The sequence below is a fragment of the Mastomys coucha genome, unplaced genomic scaffold, assembly GCF_008632895.1.
Source record: "Mastomys coucha isolate ucsf_1 unplaced genomic scaffold, UCSF_Mcou_1 pScaffold15, whole genome shotgun sequence".
Lineage (NCBI taxonomy): Eukaryota > Metazoa > Chordata > Mammalia > Rodentia > Muridae > Mastomys > Mastomys coucha.
Window position 1 is genome coordinate 120,805,996 of NW_022196897.1, and position 27,135 is coordinate 120,833,130.

Here is a 27,135-nt window from a genome sequence, read left to right on the forward strand (position 1 = left end):
GAAACTCTGTCTCAAAAAAAAAATCAACAACAACAAAAAACAATAACAATCAGACCATGTCCATTTTTTTTTCAAAATGTGAATTTGGTGAGAAAGAGATGACCAAAGGACTCTCTGGGTGTATAACTATTGCACCATGAATTCAGTTTAGAGATTAGCTTTTAGTCATGCACTATATATTTTCTTCATCACTGGGTCATCTCATTTATGCCACGTATAATGGTAGTATGATGTTAGACTCACTTCTGTGCTCAGAATTTTTGTTATAAATGAGAAGTAGCCACTTGTGCTATGCAGTCCTTATTGAAAGTTATATGCATAAGCTTCTAAATAGAAGACTGAATGAAACCTAAGGATTTATTTCAAATATACTTTTTGCTTCTTACTTAAATAAGAAATTCTACGAGAGCAAAAATCATTAAGAATATGACTTATAGTAGATAGATAGATAGATAGATAGATAGATAGATAGATAGATAGATAGATAGATCCATAGCTTGCCATGAGCAATGTAATGGAGTTCACCAAGCTCTTTGACCATTTAAGGACTAGTTTACCATATTCTCAATTGTCCTAGATCCTGTTTTCTGGTCTGTTTTGGTGTCTTTGGATACCAGCCTGTATTCTGAAAGAGAAGAAAGTTTTGGTATAACAATGTCCATAAAACCAAGAAGATAATGTACCTTCTTAGATAGCCATCGCTTTCCAAAGGCAAAAAGTTTGTTAACTTATTTTTAAAAAGGGTCAAATCAAAGGGTCAGGCTTCTGGAAGATAATAAAGAAAATATCCAGCTACACTAGGACTTAGTATACAAATGAGTTCACAGCCCCAAAATTTGCCTTCCCTGGAAATATATATATATATATATATATATATATATATATATATATATTATCTTCAACAGTGTTTCGAACTCAAATTGTGACTTGATATGAGAGGTTTAGGAAATACAATAATAAATGTGCACATGATTTCCTGATTGTTGTCACAAGCCATCATGTGGGAAGATGAACATTAAGGACCAACTTGATTCACTTATCACTCTGTTAGAAACTTAAGAGTTGACAGCATCTTTCATACCCTACAATACCTGTTGTACATAGACATCCCTGTGAGGTTGGCAAGAGAAGTCATAGGGCCTAAGCAATTTCCGAATTGCAAGTGCAGACCCTGTCTGCCCCTCTGATTGCAGGCTTTAACAGAAAACACAGCCATGTTCCTGATTGACAATTATCCATACATTGCCACCTATTGTGAGATGTTTGTAATTGCATGTTCTGACTGCAAAAAGAAATACAGTGACCAAAATAAGTTCCTGGCAAAATAGATGGTTTTTTGTTTGTTTGACTTTTTGTTTGTTTTATTTAAGCCATTCCATATGAATAAATTTCATCTATAATTATTAAAATTCATTTAATCTAATATAATCAATTTTATCTAAAAATACTAGAAAGTACAATTCATAGTAGAAACATTGTAGAACATCAAGATAAACATACTGGGATGAACATGTTTATCTAATTATGCTACCTTAAGTCCACACTAAAACTGCATTAAGAGATAATTTCAGAGATGTGATCTAGAAGGCGTTTGAACTAAGAAGATAACAGTTATCTCAGAAACTTGGCCATATGTTTACAACTATAATAGACCTGAGGAACTGATCATAGATCAACCAAGTGGCATGCTGGGAATCACCCTGAGTTATTCCCTAGAAACCATAAAAGTCTCAGGAATTGAAAATGCTGTATTCTTCCAGATGTAGGAGTGGCAAAACAGAATATGATGGGGATTGGAAGCTGTGAAGTATATGTCAGAATCCCTATCTGAGAGAAGAACAGATAAAACGAAGATGACACAGAATAGGTGCAGGCAGGAAATAAGATCACAGACTGCAACACATAGAGACATGCTTTCTGTACATTTGGACTATGCTGTGCATTTATTTGCAAAAAAAAAAAAAGAAAGAAAGAAAGAAAGAAAGAAAGAAAGAAAGAAAGAAAGAAAGAAAGAAAGGAGAAGAAAAGAAAAGAAAAAGACAGGGAAACCTGAAGATTAGGGATCACTCCCAGAGAGACAAAGGCAGATGCTTCTGCCGTGATGCCTCGTGAGCCACAGGGTTCTCAAAGCCATTCATCAAAGTTCATTAAAGTAGCCCAGTAAATGGTTTCCTTGTGCTGATTACAAAATATAAACAATAGTTACTAGGCATAGGAGGAAAACTCCTATTAAAGTAGAGAGATAAGGGGGAAGTAACAACAATAAGAAAAGATAAATATATGGCAAGAATTAATTAAATATAGATATAATTTTATCTTTAGAAAAGTAACTATATATATTCATCTTTGAAGTAAGATAGGATATCATTTTTAAAAGAAATGTCAGATATTGTAAATATACCTTCTTCTCAGCACCTCATAGTACCTTCTTCAAAACTGACTATATAATTGGTCACAAAACAGGCCTCAACAGATATAAGAACATTGAAATAATCCCAAGCCTCCAATCAGATCACCGTGGACTAAGGATGGTATTAAATACCAATAAAAACAATGGAATGCACACATACACTTGGAAGCTGAACAATGCTCTACTCAATGATATCTTGGTCAAAGAAGAAATAAAGAAACTAAAGACTTTTTAGAATTTAATGAAAATGAAGGCACAACATTCACAAACTTATGGGACACAATGAAAGCAGACTTAAGAGGGAAACTCAGCACTGAGTGCCTACAAAAAGAAACTGGAGAGAACATACACTAGCAGCTTAACAGCATACCTGAAAGCTCTAGAACAAAAGGAAGCAAATACACCCAAGAGAAGTAGACTGCCATGGGCTGGCCAGTCTGGGCCTCCCTCAACCTGCAGGGGAACAGGGACCTAGTCAACAAGGCGTCGGAAAGAATGACAAACAGAGTCGACACAAGGAAGTGCAGAGTCTGAATGTATTTCTTAAAAATGGCATCAGACTTTTACAGTCATAACAAAAGAGAAATGAAAAATCTGGCAGCTCAGCAGTCGAGGTACATCTGAGGCCATCTAAAAAACACTGGGTCTAAAACAGCAGCCATCTCCTCTGGACAGGTGCTGCATCCCTGCCCCCCAGGTCTGAGTGCTCTGGGCCTAGGGGGAGAGGGGGTGGGGACTGCATGAGGCTCGAAGCTCTGAATGATCTGTCTCAAATGCTTGAATCTTGAATCTGAATGTGTGTGCATAAAGTGAAAACCAGGCTTATATAGTATACAGAAAACAGGGCAAATGACAAAAGCCACATAGGCAGGTGAAGACCACATCAAGGTCAGTAGGATCAGACAGCAAGACAGAAGTCATGTAGGCAAGTGACTGTCACATCAAGATCAGTAAGATCAGGCATCCAGGTGCAAAGTAGAAGAGAAGTGGTGCCCTTCCCGCTGGGGCGATCTTGGCAGTCCCAAGCTAATTCTCTGGGTCTGTTGGAGGCAAGCACCAGGAAGTTCTATTCTAGCAGTTCCTGAGAATACCCTTAAGTGAGGGAAGCCCTTCAATTACTCTCTGGTATGTAAAATAATTCTGTCTTCTGTGGGACTGCTCTGAGAATTCTAACTATGTTTACAGTTAGCAATAGTGCCTGACCTCTATTTCTAACTCTGAGGACACCCTGTCTGATAAGGCAGCTTCCTTGTGAGAAATTCCAAGCTAACTACAGCTTAGTAATAAATTAGGATATATTGGAATGCTGTGCTGGCGAAGGAACAATGTTTAATTTTAGTTTTAACAATTTACTAAGCCTTTCTTGGGGCACCTTTATGCTTGAATAAGAAGGCATGTTGAGTATTGGAAAGACTAATCTGGAACACATCTGAGTTGAGAGATGCTAGCGACTGACTGAATACCCAGGAGGCAAACTCCCTTTGAAGTTGTAAGCCTCTGCCTGACACACAAACTTTACTGGAGTAGACGAGTGGGCTTGACAGTAGACGGCAGGAAATAATCAAACTTAGGGCTGAAATCAACCAAGTAGAAACAAAAATAATTATAGAAAGAATCAACAAAACCAGGAGTTGGTTCTTTGAGAAAATTGACAAGATAGATAAAACTGGACTAACCAGAAGGCACAGAGACAGTATCTGTATTAACAAAATCAGAAATGAAAAGGGAGATATAACAACAGAAACTGAAGAAATTCAAAAAATCATCAGATCCTACTGCAAAAGCCTATATTCGACAAAACTGGAAAATTTGGATGAAATGGACAATTTTATAGATAGATACCACATACCAAAGTTAAATCAGGATCAGATAAACCTTCTAAACAATCCTGTTACACCTAAAGAAATAGAAGCAGTCATTAATAATCTACCAACCAAAAAAAAAAAAAAATGCCCAGGGTTTAGTGCAGAATTCTATCAGACCTTCAAAGAAGACCTAATACAAATACTCTTCAAATATTTCCACAAAATAGAAACAGAAGGAATATTACCCAATTCATTCTATGAAGCCACAGTTACACTGAGAGTATCCCTTGGAGATGGAATGGTTTCTGTCTAATCAGGAACTTGTCACAATTCATAAAGGTCTTCACAAGAGATTTTTTTCTACTATCATGTTTAATGTTCCAAATAAATTTTAAAAACTGGTTAAGTGCATATTACTTTAAGATTCAGAAGATATTATATATATTTAAGTGGCATTTAACTATTCTAAATGATTTTGATGACTTAAAAATGTCAATAATGGGTTGTGTATTTTAAAATAAATTTTATTAGCTTAATAAAAAATTAATAAAAATTAAAAAATAAAATAAAATAAATCAGGCAAGTATTCTTACAAGGCTGCAGGAGGCAACTGGACAACCCAGTCTGAGGAAAAGAGCCCCAAAGGCAGGCAACAGAGTCAGAGACTCTCACTGTTAGGAATGCCACAAGAACAGTGAGCTATACAACCATAGCATGTAAGTTTGCCTTATCCTTACTGCATTTGAGACATGATTACATCTCAGCTCATCATCAATGCTAAAGAATACTTTTACTGTAGAAGATAAAAATTTCTACTTAGTATGTGGATTCCATCTTTATTTCCATGATTATTTAAATAAATAATGTTTGTTTAAGAATTGTAATAAAATATTTTCTCCTTTTTGTTAAAAAAAAAAAAATCCTCTTCCTTTTCCATTGTCCCTCAAGGCCCATGGCATGACCTCAGACTGTGCCTTTACAACCTGGAACTCCTCCAGGGCCTTTCCATATATTATGTGGATGAACTACACATAGCTGAATGACACACTACTGTGTGTCAGAGCACCTCTGGAAGATGTCAGAATGCCACAGATAAATTTTGAGTTTGGGTCTTCCTGATCCTACAGGAAGCTATCAAAAGAATGGCAGCCCCTGTCTGCCTCAAGGGCAAGAGAGGCCCAAATAGAGGGAGAGTGTGGTGCATGGCCATGACCCCAGTGCAAAACCATATGACATTTGAGAACTTATGACAAATATGTTGCTGTATAAAAATGACCAGACATTTAAATGGCCCTTGGGGACCATAATGTGGTCAAGTCACTTTCCTCTGGGGTCTCTTTAAAGATGGTTCCTCTCTAGTGAAGCTAGGTCTCTTCTCCCTTTTCAGAAACAGTTTCTTTTTCCACTGAACATAGTGAACACTGGGTTTCTTCTGAAGAGTTTCATAGAACAGTGTTACATTCCATTCCCAGAGGGACTATGTTTTCCTACATTGGCTCCAAATGGTGCAATAGTTTGTGTTCTCGTAATACCTTAAGGTATATTATGTGACCCATATGGACAATGGAAAATATACCAATCTCTATTAAGAAAACATGTCAGGGAATTTATTTTTAGCCTTTGCTTTTCCCTTTAAACTTCATTTCCAGAAGGAAAAAAAAAACTATATTTACCATTGCTCTTCATTGTGGTCTAATGTTTCATATTCCTTCTGCTATGGACTATTTTATTTTAAATTGTCTCTAATACATTAGCCCACTTGAATTTACAGAACTTGAAAGCTTGGAAGAACAATCTTAAGGAGGTCTGTGGTTGACAAGTAAGTCCTTGACTTACTTGTGCAAACTGTCATAGCTGGTTACAAACTTGTTTAGAAAGACAATGGTTTAGTTTTTGTGTTGATTTTGATTATTTTATTACATTTAATTTGTGCATGTGTTCATGCATGCATGTGTGGGGGGGGATGTATGTATGTGTGTTTGTAAGAACATGTAGAAGTCAGAGAACAACTCCTCCTACCTGTTAGGCAAATGTTCCTCCACTGAATTACAATATCTAGCTCCTTCCTACATCAATTCCCAATGTTTTCTACCTTCTCCATTCTTCCATAGACTATGAAAATAATGAAAATTTTTTCACAGTAAAATATTTGTTTTGTTTTGTTTTAATGGTGATGGTTTGAAGTCAATGATGGCAGCATTCTTCCACTGTAGGTTATATGAAAGCAAAGAAAATTTAAGAGTCTGTTCTCTGCTCCCACACCTTGACCAGTCGAAGGTATTTGTCACACATTGTACAAAGTATAAAATATGTTCTGAAATTGAACTCCTGTCCCCTTAACTGACTCACCTTCTATATTACACATTGGCTAATCCTAATTTTTACAGTGGCATCTCTTGATTTTGCCAAACCTCTGCCCATTCACTTGGTACATCAAGAATCCTGAATACTTCTTCCTGTTACTAGCAGGTAAAGCTCTAGAGTGGAAAGTATCTGATCAGTCATGTTCTTTGGCATTTCTTGTGTGGCCATGCTGCAAACCTGCACATTATTCTTATTCAAACTTAGATGAACATGATCCAGCAAGATGTCTCAGTAGGTAAACTCATTCTACCACTGCAAGCCTGTCTTCTTCAGTATGATTCCTAGAACTCTTGGTGAAAGAAGAAAATTAAATCCTGGCACACACGTGCCCACACCTGCATTCATACATATGCACACTCACTAATAATAATAAGTAAAACTTTAAAACAAAATTAGAAAATATCCTTCCCTGGGGATTTTTTGTTTATCATAAATAATCTTGAGAAGCACTGACTCATCTAAACTCCTAAATTGTTTTCTGAGGGTGACCTGCATTTAATGGTATGCTAAGGGTCTACAGTCATAGCCCAGTGTTTCAGTGCCTGTTTGTAATGAGTGAGGCCCTTGATTGAATGTTCAGCACCACAAAAGGGGGTGGGGAAGAAGCAAATTAAAATATTAGATGTATGTGAAACAATAAAGGTAAAAGATTATCTAAAAGTCAGATATGTAGGTTCTTAACTAGATTTGTATTTAATTTAGCAATTTTGCACATGTCTCTGTTTAATTTTGGTATTTGGCTTGGTTTTTACTGACAAAGACCCTAGGCATATAAGCCCAGCAGTAGAATACTTGCTTAGCATATGTGAGACACTATATTCAATTCTCAGCATGAAAACTTATAAAAAGTAAAGAGGCATATTTACCTACCTTAATTTTTAAGTTTTTGATTAAAAATTTAAAAGGTAGATAATAGATAAATTAAATAGATGGTAGGTAAATGATAGATAGGTAGATAGATAGATAGGTAGATAGATAGACAGATAGATGGATAGATAGAGTTAGTGGTTCATAGCCTCTTTAAACTGGCCTGATTAATGAATGAATGAAATTTTGACACATTCTTTTGTAAATTATCCATTGATCTGAATTATAATGATTTCATGGGAAGATGGCATTTGTATATTATGTACATTATGTAGCCTTCATTTTGTGTTCTGTATTCAATATAGACAACAAAATTATTAAAATTATTCACAAACAAATTTCAAAGTCTCATATTAATCAGAGTTCAGTCTCAATACAGGATCCCTTAATGTAGCAACAATGCATAAGTTGAGATGCTGACCTTACATTTGCCTGGAAAGATGGCTCAAAGGTGATATTCTGCGCGTACTGTATTTGTGGAGGACTGGAGTTTGGTTCTGAGCCCCACAATGAGTAGCTGTAAGTCGCAGTCACCTGTAAGCCTATCCGTAGAGCACTCTGATATCTCTACCTCCTGTCAGCACTGCCTCGTGCATATATACTCACATAGACACATAAAATTCTATAAATTGTTCTTTTAAAAACTAACTTGTCACCTCTAATGGATTGATGTATATTTTATCTAAACTGTTTTTTTTTTGTCACTCCATCCTCTATTGGTACATTTCATATTCCATTAAAAGGAATGTACACCCAAACTTCCCCTACCCTAGGAACTACAGTAAACACCTACGCTCTGGCATTCACACCCATCCAGAAGTTGTATTCCCATCCTTTCCTGGGATAGAATTTACTTTCTGGACCCTAAAGGATGGCCCCAATGAGAGACAGAGTTGTATAGAGCCGCTATTTGCATGGGATAAAAAGAGCAAATACTGTTGTCCTGGGTGACCCTCTACTTTCAGAGCAATTTGTTTTCTAATTTGAATGACTCTAATCATGTGAAAGCATTAATCTGATGATTAGTAATCCTCACAGAAACAATAATCACAGAAAACTGAAAGATTGGAAAAAATGAATCTTTTATGAAATTTTTGCCTTAAGAGTTCTATCCAAAATATTTATGAACCATCTAAAGAAATAGCTTTGTCACTAAGCTGACTGGTTTACTTATGAAATTTGTGATCAGTTGAAGGGATACACACATCCCCCGCCCCATCAAGGCTTGTTTTTGAGTTCCTGATGACCACATGACCAGAATGGATGCTGTGTTAATTGATGGGTATTTTGAACATATAGATTATGATGCCTGTTGAATACTGGTCACACACAAGCATAGATTGCAGGTGAGTCACTTCTGCTGTAGGTCACAAACATGCCAATTAAAGCCTTTATCATCTTTTTCATCTCCAGTTAAGAGACTTCTTGCTACTACTCCCTGTTATCTTAAAAAATGATCAAGACCCACAGTGGAGTCCAGTTTTAGCAGTTTGTGGTGAAAATACTTGTTTCTATTCAAACATTTGCTTAGATGTTTCTTTCTTCTCTGACAAATTAATTAAGCTGGTACTTGATGAGGAAGCCCCATGACCTGTGTCAGCCCCTGGAACTCATGTAAAGGTAGAAAAAAAACTACTCCACAGAGCTGTTGAATCAGCCCCACATGTTCCATGGCATATGCATCCAACCCCCTGTATCATGCATACACACAGAAAATGATGATGAAGATAATGATAAATAAAAGTGAAAAATAACATGTTTCTTTCACAGAATAGACAGTCTCTTTAGAGATCCAATAGTCAAGACTTTTTCATTCATTCATTCCTGAATAATATTAACATTGGTTTAACTATAATATTGCCAGGATTTTGTATCAGTTATCTTGAAAAATATATTAGGTGTGAAAAAATTTACTGTGGTAAAATGTTATGGTTAGTTCTTCTGTTTATAAATGGAACACCTAAAAAGAAATTAGTGGTCCTCATTAAAAGCCTTAATGGCATGTATATTCTAAATCAATAGTTCTGTTCCTGCCAATGCAGCTAGAAAAAGTATGTGTATAAAGATTTAACTCCCATAGCATTTAATACAGTGTCAGTTATACTTAAAAAATATTTGAAACAAATTTAATAACTAATAGTAGACTATTGCTTAATCTTAATCTTTTTATGTTTTATAATATATAAAATATAAGTAGGCATGTATTTTTGGAGTTCAAGAGTTAATCACTGATCTTAGAGAATTGTGATAGAAATATTTATAACATATTGTTCACTTAATTCAGAAGAAATTACTGAACTGTGTCAGGTATGTATGTATATATTTGTATCCTATTAAAATACACACACACACACATGTGCACACACACACATACATGAACACCTACCTTTTTGATGATACACAGCAAAGCTTCCAAAGTCTATTCTTCTGAAGGAACAATTATATGTTTAGAAAAGTGTTTTCTTTCTGCTTATCTCAATGGCTAAAGTCCTTCTATGAAGATAGAGCCTTTTAAATGAACATAAAACTGTTCTAATAAGGTAATAAGATATACTACCCCTAACCTCTACCAACACTATTCTCATTTCCCACTCACTTGCTGTTCTTTTTAAGCTTGGACTGTTAATGTTGAAGAAATGAGCTGTGTTGGGGCTCTGCATGCCTGTGGCTGCTGAGGGATTACTCACTAGGGACTATCTCAGTCCTTGTAATGCAGCTTCAGATTGTACACTGTAAATAGGTACAATTTCTATCTTTGAATTTTACATCCATAATACTGAAGTAAAACAATGGTCTCAATATTTAGCAGTATCTACCTTAAAACGTTATAAGAAAACACAAATTTCTGAGTTGAATCATAACATGAAAGTCATAATTTTCTATCTGAAGTAAACTTGTAAAGCCAGAGCTCTCTCCATCCCTTCCACATGCTTTCATTTTGTTATGTAAAGTGTCAGTTGTGTGTTGTTATCTTTATTTTGTATAAGGAGAAAATGATTTGAACACTTTTAATTTAAAGTTAAAATAATTTTTCATTATTTTATTATAAAAATAAAAGCAATTCATATTCTTAATGGAAAATTTGTTAAAACAAACAAACAAACAAACAAAAAATCTCAAGATGATTTACCCAGAGGTAACTCTTCTTTTTATAATTATGAACTTGATCTTCATTCTTATATTTAAAAGGAGAAAGTCTGTGTTTAAATTGTCTGAAAAGTCAAGGAAGCATCAGAATGACCTTTCCTTAATTCAGGTGGAAATAGTGGCAATACACGGCATGATCTAGACAACTGTGAGTCCATATTAAGACAAAACTATGTCCTCTGTCTTCTCCTTGGATTCTGCAGAGAGGGTGTTGTTTGTTGGGGATGGATTGGTGCAGGCTGACCCCACCAGTCACCCCTACCAGTATCAGAATGCTGGACCTCTCACATGCCTCTAAATCCATTTTCTCCAGGGCAGATGTCAGTGGATGGATTCATGCGCTACCTGAGCGGAGAAGAAAATGGAGTCGTTTCACCGGAGAAACTGGATTTGAATGAAGACATGACTCAGCCCCTGTCTCACTATTTCATCAATTCCTCGCACAACACCTACCTCACAGGTACAAAACAATTTCAGTTATTTGGTGAGTCCCACCAGGTTTTACTTTCTAGTGTCTGCTGTTAGAAAATGAATGTTTCCATTGTCCCCGGGCATGGCCTCTGGGGACTTGGGGTGCCTTGCTGACCTCTCTAGGTAGAAGCCACCCTGTGTGTATTTGTGAAGTTATGCCAGCCCCTCTGTACTGTCTGTGTTGTTTTGAAGTCTCCTAAACTGTAGTGGCATCTGAGGTTTTCTGACACATGGAATTTTGTGTACTAGGATGAAGTGTACACTGAACCTGCAGGCATTTCCAGAGGGAATCTGGTTCTAATGCCTGTTAATGTGCAGGAAGCCTTTTTCCTATACAACATTACAAAAAAGAACCAACCATTGGCAACCCTGTCTAGTTCTCTATGCTGTCTTCATCTTTAAGGGCTCAGAGACCCCTTAGAAACTTCTGGGAAGCAAATGGCTCTTTGTGCAAGGTGAAACATGGCTTTGGATAAACAAACAAACATTTTCTAAATGATAGATTTAGTAGCAAGTATATAATAAATAGGAGAAAAGAATGTCTTACGTTGCTCCTAAAGTGAACATTGACAAGGTTTTTGGTAAATCATCAGAAAAAAACAAGTTTTTATCTCTAATCACAAGCTTTAAATTGTCCTTGGAGAAAATCAGCTGCTGGTTTAAAAAAGAAAAGAAAGGCTTTGCAAAACAAACATAGTACTTTCCCTGCTTTGTAGTCCTAACAGATGTAAGACAACTGAAGTCTGAAGGGTTCTCTGGTGTCTGAAGGAGGCAGATGGGCTTTATAGCTTCAAGGTCGTGTAGACTCACTGGTGGACCTGGTCTGGACATGGTCAGTTTGTACTGCAGACTGGACTTGAGGTGATACACATAAAGTTAGAGATTCAAGTACTAGATAGACATATGGCATGTAAGAAAATGCCAATCTGCCGATGAGGGACAGATCAGAAGTCATTTTCCTAGACTTCCCTAGTAGATCCTTTGCTCCAACTCTCAAATCCATATGTGCCGTTCCTACACTAAGAGAAACAGGATTGAGCAAATTTAGCACTGTAACCTTGAGACAGAATGGGCTATCTCAGGGTAGTCTACACAGTCTGAAACCATCTAGTCAGTCCTGAAGGGTGTTAAATCTACAGCACCACTGCAGTTTAGAGGACTGTAACAATCACACAGCTTGCTTGCCACTTTTGACCTGCTTTTTCCTACTAGTGGTGTCTACTAAGAAAAACTCATGCCACAAAATTGTTGCTTGGCTCATCCTAAGCCTTATTCTAACAGCAAAGCAATGGCATAAAATCATGCCCATATGTGTCAGGAATTTGAACGGTGAAAGAGGGCACAGTGCATCTGTGATCTTAGGGTGTCTTAGACTTCTCCTGGGAATACTATCGGGATGTGGGAGAGGGCACAAACCACTTCTGTGATGGAACCTTCTGTTACCATCTCCTACATGTCTGCCAGTTCAACTGAAATGACTCAGAGCTATGTTATCTGAAGGAGGCTTCACTGCCTAGCTTGGGTTCCCTGGATCATGACAAGCTGGAGAAGGTAGCCTTACTACATAGCCTCTGCGCTGCCAGAACAAACACCCAAAATCAGGAGAAAGTTGACCTATCCTTTGCAACTTGGCTTCTAACACTCAGTGAGATCTGTTATTTCGGCGATTTGTTGGAAGTCATGAGTCCATCTGGGTTCGTAGAGAGGGGACCTAGCTAGGCCCTCCATGGGAAAATCTGAAAGAATTCTCAGTCCTGCTTTAAGACCACTGTAAGCCTCATAAATTTAAGAAAGGGATGTGCAGAGACAGACGGAACTTCACAATTCTGAGGTCAGCCTGGTCTATATAGCAAATTCCAGGACAATCAGGGCTGCATACTGAGACCTTATCTAAAAACAAACAAACAAAAACAAAAACCAAACAAACAAAAATTCACAGAAACAAAAACGCAAATTCATAAAAAAGGAAGAAAAGAGTGTCCACTCTGCTCCTTCCTCAGCTTTAGCTCATCAAGACTACTACTACCATTACTGCTACAAACAAACAAACAACACACATCATTCACCATGTCTATCACCCTTTTAGAAAGGATTTTCCTCTTCTTAATGGGTTCTCAACTTTGTTTGGTACTTGCAAACTTGGTGAAGATAATGGGCCCTTCTCAGGATGTAAATATATGAAATAAAATATCTAGCATTAAAAAGAAAATAAAATTCACTGATATTTTAATAAGTATTAAAATAATATAGACTAAAGTAACATATTGTTTAACAAATTTTAAATGCATATAAGCACTGTGTTTTGATGTTTGAAACAATTGGAATAAATTGCTAAATAGCTGTGATTTCTCTTAGTAACAAAGTCACAGATCTTGCCAGTGCAACTGTGACTTGTGACCTATATTTACAACTGGAAAGAATGTCACAATTTGTGTGGATGCCTTTAAAAAAAAAACTCAAGTTCAAGGAAGTGTATCAAATGCCAAATTAAAAGTTCAATTTTAGTTTTCCTGGATATGATGATAACGTCCTACCTATTACTTGAGAGACAGAGGCAGGCAGAATTCTGTGAATTCCAGACCAGCCTTGATTTATACTAAGTTCCAGGTCAGCCAGACATCCCTGGTGACTGATGCCTGTCTCCAAAAAGAAGAGGGGGAGAAAAGAAAAATAAACTTTTAAAACTTAATCCAAGGAACTGTAACTTGAAAAGATACTTCTTGCAAGAAAGTCTTGTGTTTATCACATACTAAGGACAGAATTTTTTTAAAAAAAAAAAAGTGTAAGTTTTTTACACATGGAACTTTCAATACTGAGTAATGTAATGGTAATTCTTTGATATCCAAAAGATGCTTCTAGCATTTGGATTTGTATTCTGTGCTTCCCATGTGTCTCAATGGCAAAGTGATTAGGTATTAATACTAATTGGATATGCATCCTCGTTTCTGCCATCCTAGATCACGCCGTATTTTTCTGCATGTTACAAGCATGTGTGCTCTCCTTTGATGATTTGTTCTCTCACCCACAGCCTTTCTTCCTCTGATGCTCAGGTGCCTCTGTTGTCCCTTTTATGGAGCTTGTTGATAGGACTTGTGATGTTTAAAAATGCCTTGCCTTTAAGACTCACCTGTATTCAGGCAGAATCCAGACTCCATCTCCCTCATCCCCCAATGCTGCCCCTTGACACACACACATATACACACTTACATACATGCAAGCATGTGCACAGACTCACCCAATGATCCCTGGTCCCTTTTTCATGGGGAAAAAAAGTTCTTTGATAGCAATGTGGACCCTGCACTATGAAGCATCTTTTCCAAATGATTTTTGTGACAAGTTCTACCCAAATCTAGAAAATAAACTTTTTATTTGTTACTTCTTGGGGTATGCTTCACAAAGCTATTTCCACTTCTATCTTCTGACATAAATTCTTAGTTCTACAGCTAAGCATCCCTCAGTAATTTTAGTCTGTCACTAATTACATATAGTTACTAACAACCCTAATAATATGCAAATTATTATGGGAAAAGTATTCAATATTGAAACACATAGTAATCTAGTTCAAAATTCTCTTGATGGTTACTTTTTATTAATGCATTTCAGCAAAGTCTTTTTTACATGAGTTAATTTCTTGGCCTTGACTTACATCTTCCTCCCTCAGCATAACTCTGTAACTTGATCACAGAAGTTGAACTCTAGTATGCCAGGCTGGTGCACAGGTTTCACTAGAATCTGAAAACAGAACTACTTTTTGTCTAGTTATACTTTTCTTGGGGTGTGTGCCCAAAGAAACCCAACTCAGCATACAAGAGAAGTTCCTGGACATCTATGTGTCCTGAGGCACTTTATAGTAGCCAGGATGTGGACACAGCACAGTCTGCTAAAGCAGACTTAGTATTGAAGCACAATGGAGTACCTTTGACTGTAGAGAAGAATGGAATGTTGTTGTTTTCAGGAAAATGAATGAAGCTAGAAATTACCCTATAGCATCTGTGAAATCCACACTTTAAAAATGCACACCCAAAGTCATATGGGGCACTACTCTGGGAGGTGAAAGGGGACTAGGAGAAAGGAGAAGGACAGAAGGACACGAGAGGGTTAATGGGACAATGAAAATCAAAATCTGATTAAAGTATAACCATGACAACCATGCACAAAATTGTCATAATGAAGCCCATCATTTTCTACAGTGGTTGCACATTAATAAAAACTATAAAGGGTAATTGCACATTAACGGCTAACAGTTCTGAGAAGTTGTAATGTTTAGCTACTAGAAAATAGGACTCACCTTTTCCCCTGTTTTTCTAGGCATGCAACCTGGAGCAGCTCATGTTAGGCATATGCTCTACCAATGAGTGACACCCCCAGCCCTCTGACTATTTTCTGAAAAAAAGAGTTCAACCCATTTTTGTTTCTAATTTACATAACATGATTTCTGATTAATTCAGACTCATTATTTGATTCTAGTAACATCAGCTGCCACTGGCTTCTGGCTTGATCTTGAGTATTCTACTTGTTTTTCTTGCTCTGTTTTTTGAGCTATTATCATGCCATGGTCTGCACTGCACAGATTTGAGTTAGATCAAAGACATTCTCACCCCATTACACTTTTCAAGGTCAAGACAAAGTAATTGTCTCTCCAGTGGGGGAGTTAAGGAAAGTAACACATGAGCAGGAGTGGAGGAGAAGAAGGGAGGAAAGGAAGAAGAGAGAGAGGGAGGGAGAGGAGGGAGGAGAGAGGGAGGGAGAAAATAATTTCCATAGGCTTTCAGTGTTTTGCCTGAAAAGCCATTTTTTGATTTATGGTTCAAAAATATGCCTTTGTTCCATATACTAGTAGGAGGGCTGCTGTTTTAATTACACACAAAATGAAAATGAATGCAACACTCCTATTTCTCAGAGGGCTTTGAATAAATTTGAACATCTCTGTTATAAAAATTCAAACACCCTCAAATGAGTTAAACATGCTAGTGTGTGTGTGTGTGTGTGTGTGTGTGTGTGTGTGTGTGCATCCAAAGCCTAATGCAGAATCCAATTAAATTTGAAAACCAATAGTCTATCTGCTGTCTTGTATTCTTCCAGATGCATACCTATGGTTCATCTCCATTCCTAAAACAAATAGAAACTTTACATAAATCTTATTTCATAGTAATGGTATGCTTGTGGTAGTACAAGGAGGGTTCCTGTTTACATGAGCCTAAGCAATGCTGGGCACAAGCAGAGGGTGGCACTGGTAGGTCTGTGTTCTGACTGTAAGTAAGACAGAATGACCCAGGTGATCCTAAACTACCCTGTCGCCATTCCACAGTTCCTGGAGCACTTTTTGAACTTGTATTTCTAAACCACCCACTCCAGTCCAAAGAAGAAGACTTTCAAACTGTGGATTGTTTTCTTCTGGATCCTCAAAAGGACTATAAAAATGAAACATATACAACATGAGAAGTGAATCAGTTTGGCAATCTCTGACTGTTATTTCCTCTCTTCCTGTTACTACATCTCACTAAACATGAAGATGGACCCAAAAGGAAAAATACATTAGATTGATAAAATACCATGGGTAGAATGAGCTGATTATTAATTATAGTGATCACTTTTGAGAGTTTTGGATAGCCTTGGCAGTGAACTTATAGGGAATATGTTTTAAGATTTTGCTTCTCTCTAAGGAATCAATCTCAATGACTCGGGAGAAAAAAAAAACCCAGAAAATGAACTAACAAACACTCTAATAACAACATAAAAGCCTTTCTCAGAGCAGAGCTCTATACAGTCAGTTCAACATAACACCTTAGCTGGCTCATAAAATTCTCAAATATCCAAGAATTTGGAAGATAATGGTTTTTTATAAAGGCAGCTATATTCTACATCATTGGCTAATTTATAATATCCTTATCCCATGTAGAACAAAATGCAAGATTTGAGAATTATTGTTGAAAAATATTAGATTTATTTACCCCAATAATCTGATAAATTAAATAATCTCATTGCAGATCTCAAATCTTCTCCTCTTCCACAATATACTTTTTTGGCTGCAGAAAAAACCTAGCTGTGCCTTGTAGACCAATCATTATTTACCCAAAACTTGAGTCCACCCAGTCCCTTCTTTCATCCTTCTCCTTCTCACTAGACTGCAGCATCTGCAAACTTTTATCATTTTTTTAATTACACACAGACCGAAGAAAATTGAGTGGTGGAATAAACTTAGGAAATAAACAAGCCCTGCTAGAATTTACCTTTAAATGACACTCTTACCTTGGCTGCCTTATAAAATGGAGATAAATTAAAAGAGCCAGAATTCCTGTGGCAGAGCGTGATTGGATATGATTGGATACTGTCTAAATGACTTAAAGAATGAGGAATTTATATCCTACACAGCAAAGTGTCAGCAGCTGAGGCTTGGCTCAATCGGAAATTCATGAATGTCATCAATTACTTCCTGTCTTTTGGGTCTCTTATGATTTCAGATTGACTATGCACCCTAAGCATGGGCTTTCTGTGACCAATATCCACATCTATCTCTGTGAAAGTCCCTGAGTTAGGGCTCTGTGTAGGAGTGTGTAGAAGACCCCCAACCCATTCTCCCAGTCCACCAAGTAGTTTTTCCATTATTCCTATCATGTATCACCGAGTTTCACCATACAGCAGAGGCCATGCTGAACTCTGGGAATGGAATTTTGCTTTAACCGAATGAGCAGATTCTAGATTTCTTTTCTGTGGTTGAGTGGGGGCCCTGAAGCCTAAATAATTGTCTGTAGGCAAGGAGATACATAAGAAAGAGAAAGATTGCTTGGGGAGTTTGAACTCCCTGCTAAACAGGAACCATCATAATTCATATTCCCTCCCCTGCTAGGTGATAAGTTTAGGGGTGTGCCTTATTTTTGCATTCCCAGTCACCAGAGCCTCCCACGGAGAGCATGTTTGGGAATATATACAGAGCAGATGAGGATATGTCTGTCAACAGTAAGGCTTAAGGCTGAAATAGATTTTCTGAGGAAAGGGAATCTTCTATACCATCTTGCTTAGGCCTTTAATATCACTTGAATCTATAATCAAGAGAGCTTTGTATTCCTACTGGGAAAACAGCCAGTGAATTCAATATATTCTTGATAACCTGAACTGCTCCCATACATGCAGCTGTGAGGTCATATGCCCTGACAGGGTGTTGAAGAATTGAAAGTAGGCAAAAATTGTGCCCCTCTCCATTTATTGAAGGTGACAGTGTTTACGGAAGGCGACCACTGAGTTAACAAGCACATCACATTCTAGAAGCATCTTAGTTTGGAGCTGAAGGAAAACATCAGACAATGATAAACATAAAGACAGACAGCAATTTGACATGCTTTAAATCATGAGGAATTTCTTAGAAGGTTGTAATTTCCAGTTTCAGGTCTTCTCTATCCCTGGATGCCTTGGTAATCAGAGTCCAAGACCCAGGGACTGTAACCAGAGCTGTCACGAGTACCAAAGGCAAAGGGGCTACTGCAGAGAGAGTTGAGGCATCAGTATAAATCCATCTGGGAAGGAACTGCAGCTTAGAGTCCAGTCTCAAAGTCAGAGGGAACTGCAGAGAAGTGTGCATGGTCAGGCCAAGATGAGGGCAAGGAATAGTTCCAGAAATCCCAAGGCTTGAATGGCTCAGGACATTATCAGTAGTACTTAGCTCCAGTCATATAGAAGTGTAGTGGGAGGATATGGTTTATGAAGGGAAGTAAAAAAATTTCAGGGTTGAAAATAAAGTAAACCAGAGGAAAAAAAGAGATTGGAAATTACATCATATCCAGGGAACATAATAGGAATTCCAGTTCCAAGTAATGCGACAATTAGCGAGATGGGGTTTCTCTGTGCTTTCTTTGAAGACTTTCATTTCTTATTTAAAAGAAAATGTTTGTTTTAAGAATGAGCAAGAAATTTACTTTGGAGGGATTCTGCAGGTTATAGGTGCTGGATGGTAAACCCAAGGAGTCTTTAATGTTTCCAGATTATTTTCCATCCCACAAACCCCGCACTGAGAAAGTGCATTCTGTTCCTTCTAATTGCTCTTTGAATGACAAATGCATCAACACGCCAGTTCACAGAAATGGTTTTTAGATGTACCTTGAATTGTTTATGACAGAGTACTCCAGTGTTACTTAGTTACTGTCAACATAAAATAGTGTCTCTGTTTTAAAGGAGACAAGAAAACAGATTGTTGTGAGCCAGGTATAAGTAAGCCTGTCCTAGGAACAGAGACCCTGAATTATTGATTCACCATAGAAGGGGTTATATGAACTTTTGTAGCCACCAAACAAAAGAGAAGTTAATCAGCATGTGTCCCAAGTACGAGAAAGTTGAAGGGAGCCTCATGGGGCAGGGTGAAGTAAGGGACTGATCCCTGCTGCGGGTTCAGACGCTTCTCATTGTGGGTAATGAAGGCTGGAGGTCTACTGTTTGGCTGGAGATACTGGTATCAAGTAGTCACAGCTTGTGAGATCTGATAAAGAGGAGGTAACTCTGACTGGCCTATGACTCTAAGGAACTGAAGCAGAAAGCTTGAATTCAGGGCACGTGTGATTCTCTACCACACATACACATCCATACACAAAGTAAAGGTATTTGGCTACCAAAGGACCTAAGATAGCCTTGGATAATTTTGTCTTTGGCTTACAACAATCCATCTCTCCACAACCATGGCATGTATAAACTGCCAAGACCAAGTACTCTGCAATATCTGATGGTTCCAGAAACATGTGAGTACCCCACATAGTGTGTCAAGTGTTGTCAGGAAAATTAGGGATGCCTTCTCAGGCTTCTTGGTCATGTTAATAACAGAATGGACTCAGAAGAAAGCTTGAGGATAAATTTAATAAAACAACAAAAACTCAGAGTATGGACAAGCAAGCTGTAAATCTCATCAGCTGCCCTCAAGGAGGGAGATGAAGAGGTAGACAGAATATATTTGTCAGAAACCATATTGGGGTGGAGGGTAGGGATGGGGTGACTTTTATAACAAAAGGGTGAGAAAGCACAGAGTGCCCTGGAGAACTTGTCCAGCTTTTGCCAACTGAGATAACCAGAAGATAATGAAAGGGTTACACATCAGAAAAATAGCTTAACAAAGTATTGACTATGTAGACAGAAAGCACACTATATGATAATGTCGGTGCATTAGTAACACATCTTTCACAACCCCCACACCACTGTCTAAGTTTCCTGTGGCTGAAATAAAATGCTCTGGCAGAAGCAACTTAAAGGAGCAAGGGTTTATCCTGAGTCACAGATCAAGGACAAAAGTCAGAGTGGCGGGAACTTGAGGCAGCTGGTCACATGGCAACCACTATCAGAATAGAAGGATAAATGTAGAGTGTTGCTCAGGGCAGTTTTCCCCCATCCCAGCCTAGGGATGATGTGTTAGTCAGGATTATCTAGATTCTAGAGTGTACAGAAATAGAACTTATAGATGATACACACACACACACACACACACACACACACACACACACACAGGGGACTTACTAGCTGTAGTTCAGATGATTCAACAATGACTGCCCATGTTCAGTCCACAAGGCTGGTTGTTTCAACTGGTCTTGAGTATAGGCCAGAATCCCTAAGAAACAGGCTCTAACGCCAGTGAAGGAATGGTCTTGCTAACAAAGGAGAGAGGAATCAGGCAAAGAGAGTGAGCTCCCCTCGTCCATGCCTTTCTGTGGGTTTCCAGCAGAAGGTGTGGCTCAGATTAGACTTGAGGCATCCTACAAGAAAAGATCTCAATTAAAGGTGTGTCTTCTCACCTCAAAGTTCTGCATTAGAAGTGGATCTTCCCACTTCCAATGATCCGGTTAAGCAAAAAATAATTCAAGCCCTCACAGGCATGCCCAGCAGCCACTTTTGGGTTTTAGTTAATTCTAGATGTAGTCAGGTTGACAAGCAAGAAGAGCCATCGCAGATGCCATGCACAGTAGGTGGGCCTTCTCACCTCAATTAACAGAATCAATGTAATTCCCCACATACATGCCCAGACGTCTATCTCACAGATATTCTAGCGTCTATAAAGTCACAATAACAGCACACATGCCAATCTGCCCTGTCGTATGCAGGAATAAACCTTTTGATAAATCAATCTAATGATTCTTTCAATTCTTCACTTCCTACAGTTCAGAGGTTTAGGAATAACAACAGTGTTAATTTTCACTGCCCCTCCCCCTTGTCCTTTATGCAGCAGACATGGGGACAGTTTCCCAATGACAATACACTTTGAGGCAATTTTAAATGGCAAATTGATTATCCAGCATCAGGAGGTACTCCAAGGTTATTCTGTCAGCATTTTTGGTTTTGCAGATACATTTGTGTATTTAAATGCCCTATTTTTCTAGTAAAGAAAAGTGATTATGCAAATGTACTTAATCAGCCTTCCGGTGCCTTTTCTAGAGCTGTATAGCACCAGAGAGTGGTGTCCTTTTGTTCTGTTGATGGTCTGGTGGTGTGCCATGCATATAAAAGTAAAATTAAGCCAGTTGGCCCAATCTGGTTTTCTTTCCCCTGTGTGTCTCCACAGGGCAGATGCTGTCCATTTCAAAGTCATTTTGACAATTTTTTATCAACATGCTACAACTAGCTATAAAAGAGATCCAATGGGGTATGGGGAGAAAATATTCAATACTCCCAACACTAAGGAGGGAGAGGCAGGAGGGGTTTTAATTAGAGGGTAACCTAGACTACAGAGTGAGACTATGAAAAATAAGTGAATAAATAAGCACACAAACATAAATAATAAATAAATAAATAAATAAAGGTTTGGAATCAAAGACTTCAGTTCATATGTTTGATAATAGACTTGTTTCAAATGTATTTATTATTAATCATTTTTAAACAATTCTATCAAGAGATTAGTGACCACCAGGACTAGAGAAGAATCGATGGCTGAGAGCACCTGCTTGTCTTGCAGAGGAACCATGTTCATTTCCCTATTCATACACAGCAGGTCATAATTCGCCACCTCAACTCCAGTTGTAGGGGATTTGATAGCATCTTCTAACCCTACCTGTGGTATACATACATATGCTTATGCATATATGCTTATTCACCTACATTCACATTAAATGAATAAATACATAAATATTTTAAGCCAAGGCCTCTGCCCTCGGCCTTCTCATGTGCCTTTATTGTCACAATTTCATACCTTTGTGACAGAGATATCGCTCTGGATTCTTGTCATGAGTCCCCTTCCTAGGAACATAGACAGACATGTATGTGTTTTCCCATAGTGCCCATTATTATTGAGTCACAATCTGTTCACATGCTGCACCATGTTGTTGGCTGCAATTTGCTGAGTAGTCTTGATTTTCTTTGATGGCTGGACATTGGCAATCAGCACTCCTTTTATTCCAATCTTAATTAATGATATTAACTCTCAGATCACATACTGCTTATCTCACAGCAAATGTAGCTGTGTACAGGTATATATGAAGGCTACAGGATGGCCACAGGGGATAAAGAAGCCTCAGTAGACTTTAAAGAGTTCAAGGGACCTTATTAGGAGGCAGAACACCGATAAAATTTAAAGAGAGTTTATATGGGACTCAGGAAGCAGATCCTGTTGGAACTATGCTGGAGGTGCTGATGTGGAGACAAGCTCCGAGTCAGTGATAGTCCACGAGAGTCAAACTGCCCAAGTGAGATGCAGGACCATAGAAGCCACAGTGATAAAGCACAAGGCCTGGTCCAAGTGAATGAATGGGCAGATGACAAGGCAAACATGCTGCGTGAGCATTGGAGACTGAACTGAACCCAGTCAAGTCAACAGGGTCACTGTCATCTTGGGGTTAATGAGGCCGGACAATTGTATTCTTTCCTCAATCTGATGTGTTCAATAGATTCTAGGGCCTGTTTTAAGTGATGTTAACACCATAGAGTGTTTTCTGTCCAGGTGACTGACATGGCCACATGAGTTTATTCTGAAGGGAGTGAACTAGTGTTCATCTTTTTTTTTTTTTTTTTTACTAGAAAGCCACTGGCCATTTAGTAACCATATGATATTTTGGACAGTTTAGAAAGTTTTATCTCTACCCAGGGTCATAGTCCATTCTTTTGACCAAATAAAAAGGAAGAAAAAAAATCACATTGTAGAACAGATTTTAAAAAACTAAAGAAAGAATAAAACAAGAAGTCAACCTATACAAGCCATATTTTATCAGGAGAAAATCTCTCTCCCTCCCAGGTCCCTGCTGCCTCCTTCCTCCCTGTTGTCCAGCCTACAGTTATCTTTTCCTGTGGGATTTTAAAGGGTCGAGGGGCAACTGCATTGCTTTTTCTTCCTCTCATATGGTATTTCCAGTTCTAAGGAGGGGCAATTGTCATACTTCCCCCTTCATCAAAAATACGTGTGTTTGACAAGGACCAACAGTTTGGAGGTGGGGGCCCAAGACTAATTATTCTGGCAGGGGTGGAGCCTGCCAAGTCCTAACTAGGTGCATAACTGCTTCCCTAAGTTATTTCAGCTGTACTCACAAGTTTCAGTCTTATAAACTTTTCCTATTTTTTCTTTTATTGGGTGTTAGCTGCCCACAACCATTGGTGTCCACTGGACACAGCCACTGGTGCTTCCTGTGTTTCTTCTAAGACTTAAGTACTTTTAGCTCTTTTAGGTACTTGATCAGTTTCACATTAATGTATTCTATGTGGTGTGAAAGAGGGATCCAGTTGGTTGGTTGGTTGGCTAGTTAGTTAGTTAGTTAGTTAGTTTTGCATATGACTGTCCTATTGGCCCAGGCTAATTCATTGAAAATACTAATTTTTCTGTACTGAGTTGTATTGGTAACCCTGTTGGAAGTCAGTTGACCATAAACTGAAGGTGTATTTCTAAATGGGGATGGGGTGCATCTTGGAAGCTGGTGATGATGTATATCCTACTGTCCCTGCGTCACAAGGGCAGAGAGTCAAGATGCCTGGTTGCTAACATCCTTTATAATCCCATGGGAAGTTTTGGGTCAGAATGCCAATTTCCGTAGACAAAAGAAGAAAATGGCCAGGCTGAATTTACTATGAATTAAAACTGTGCACCAATTTGAGGAGTATTGTGGTCTTCACTTACTCAGTGTATTCCATGAACAGACCTGTGTTTTCTGTCTTCTACGTCTTCCCATGGGGAACTTGGATGACTGTTGTTCTGTCTTCTTTTCATTATCTGGAATGGATTCTGTTGCTTATAAACTTGTTATGCCAGATAGTTTATGTTTTCAAAATGCACTGTTGATGGCAAGGGCCCTGTGGTTGAGTCATAGTGCATGTGTCCTTGTTATGTTACAACGCCCTTCCTCTCTCCCCTCTTCCACTCCTAACTCACCACTAGGGAGCCCTGATGCCACCTGGGGTACTTCAGTGCTGTTTCCAATGTCAAAGAGTTTTCAATGACTCCCCTACTCTATACTTTCCTTGATTCAAGGGATTCTGGGGTTTGTTTTGCAGCTGGCCAGTTGGCTGGGAACTCGTCTGTAGAGATGTATCGCCAGGTGCTTCTGTCTGGATGTCGCTGTGTGGAGCTGGACTGCTGGAAGGGAAGGACTGCCGAGGAAGAGCCCGTCATCACCCATGGGTTCACCATGACAACAGAAATATCCTTCAAGGTAGAATGAAGGAGGCTGCTATAAGGCAGCTGGGAGAGCTGGTGCCATGGGGTAAAGCTTTCTCAGATAATGTCTGAGTATTACAATGAAGTTCACAGGCTGGGAATCATCTTTGTGTTTGAATTTAGAAGCGAAAATGCAGCTGTTTGTCCAACTAACCAGATTCTAAGGAAACTTACTTGGGAAAGATCAAAGATTTTTGTTCGTTTGTTTTTGTCTTCTCCTTATTTTCTTGTATTTTACTATTGTAAAACATATTGTCAAACATATTTAAAATGAAAAATATGTGTGATGCTGGTACATATTTTTTTTTGAGACAGAGTTTCTCTGTGTAACCCTGGCTGTCTTAGAACTCACTCTGCAATCCAAGCTAGCCTCAAACACAGAGATCTGTCTCCCGAGTGCTGGGATTAAAGTTGTGTGCTACCACCAACTGGTGCATCTTATGGTCGTTGTGTGTACCCAAGTATCTGCCATGTAAATCAAGAGACATAACCCCAGCAACACACCCTACGTAGCCATTCTCATGGGGGATCCACTCTGTCCTAAGAGGACAGCTCTCTTGAGTATCACAGTGAACACTACTTTGTACATTTTAGAGCTATCCACATTTGAGTACAACCCTAAACAGTGTGATCCCACTGGTTGACATCGGCTTATATTGCTAAATATTCTAGTCTGCGTTATTTTCTGTCTTGGATTTTTCACTCCATGCTGGGAGATTTGTGAATTTTATTTCATATACTTCTAGCTTTGCTTTATTCATCTTGAAGATGGTGTTAATTGCTACCATTTAATTATAATATCATTTGAGTGTCTCTTATTGGAAATGCCTGACATCAAATGCCTTTCAGATTGCAGACTTTATCTGCTTGGGGAAGATTTTCTTAGACTCTACTGGCTGAACACCAATAAGCCAAAAATCTAAAAACCCCAAATGTTCCAAAATCCCAAACTTTTTGTACATAATATTTGTGATAAAAATTTCAAGCTTTAATGTCTTTGCAATTTCAGGGCTTTAGAGGCAAAATGAGCAGCCTGTAAATTCCCTGATCTAGGTTTAAAGTCCAGTGTCTGTACATCAGAGACCTCTGACAGCACATGGCTAGTGAGAGTATTTATTTTGCTCATGAACGGAGAAGGTTTCTGTCGTGGGGAACTGTAGTGTCCTGGTGGGCGTTTGCCAGGTAGAGCTGATGGGGTGGGTTCTGATTGATTGGATGATTTGGAAGAAAGTTAAAGGAAGCAGGGTTGCCTTGTCGTCGACTGCATGTTGTCAGGAACAGAAGTAATCCAATGATTGTGACTTTATTAGCCAGGGAGGTAGGACCCCACCAGTTAGTTACAGAGAAGCATCTGACATCGTCAATTATGCAAGACTAAGATGTGTTTTGGTCTTCCTTCTTCTACCTTTGCATATACCCTGTACTGTAAAGGACTTTGCCACCTTACGGACATAGACAACTGAGCTAGAGTATCGGATTTCTGCCTCCATGCCCTGCAAAGAACCATTTGTAGAGGCTTTATGGGTTCATTGAGTGAAAGCATCAGGAGTACTAGGTCCAGGGGATGATCTGGAGGATGTGCAGGTTTCTGGGGTTGTGATGCCTGACCTGACTTGGGTTCCTTACAACTTCGTGATTTTTTTTTAAAGAATATTGAAATTTAGGAAAATTAGTCTTAACCTTGGGGCATTTGAGATGTGACCAAATAAATCAGGTGTCAGTAATGGAAGAGCCAACAAAAGCAGGGTTTTCAAAAAAAAAGATTATTCTCTGCCACAGAGCAGAGGCTGGGAACAACCCACGGATCAGAGATTTCTCCATCTGGCAATGGTGCAGAGGGTCCTGACCATGGGAGGAGAGGGGGACAACCGGGCACTACACTTGGGCTGCTGGCAGACTCACCCATCCCCTGCCCATGCCCCACTTCTACCCATTAGAATCCCACTGAGTACCAATTCTATTCTCTTAAAGCTTAATCAAAATTCTTTGAGATCCTGAGATCAGAATAAACAGCTAGCACGTTCTAAGGAATATTTCTTTTGTGGAGCATTGGCTTCCCAGCCTGAGCCACCAGGTACATTTGGAGTGACTCTTCTGTACACTTGACCTACAAGTGGTCCTTCAGTAACATTTGTGAGCTCCTGCCCCTCTGCTCGATAAATGTCCTTGCCTGAACTCATGCAGCCAGCTTCCCTACCACATCCAAACCCTGGAAGCTTTAGAGGTTTAAGGGTAGAGGACTGCATCCTTCTGCCTGCTGGTGGGTAGGGTGATCAGGATGGCCAGAGATGGCCTAGCTATACCCTCCTGACCCCTACCCCTATGCTTCTGCTCATGAGATTTGGAGAGACGTGGAGGCAGAGAGGTAGTAGTGGAAACGCTAGCCTAAGCTATAGATAAATTTTGCAACAAGGTTTTGTTTTTTGTTTTTGTTTTTTGTGTGTTTGTTTGTTTGTTTTTTCCTAAGTTAG

At 38.6% G+C, this 27,135-nt stretch overlaps 1 protein-coding gene across 4 annotated transcripts in view; it reads left to right on the forward strand.

The window, feature by feature from the left end:
* The window catches only part of Plcb1 (phospholipase C beta 1), a 680,822-nt gene that overhangs the window by 493,872 nt on the left and 159,815 nt on the right, over positions 1-27,135 (forward strand). For all 4 annotated transcript variants that reach the window (XM_031372013.1, XM_031372014.1, XM_031372015.1 and 1 more), the window contains 2 exons: positions 10,907-11,053; positions 24,502-24,659. In XM_031372013.1, coding sequence (XP_031227873.1) covers positions 10,907-11,053; positions 24,502-24,659 — 305 coding nt within the window. The remainder of the gene's footprint in view (positions 1-10,906; positions 11,054-24,501; positions 24,660-27,135) is intronic.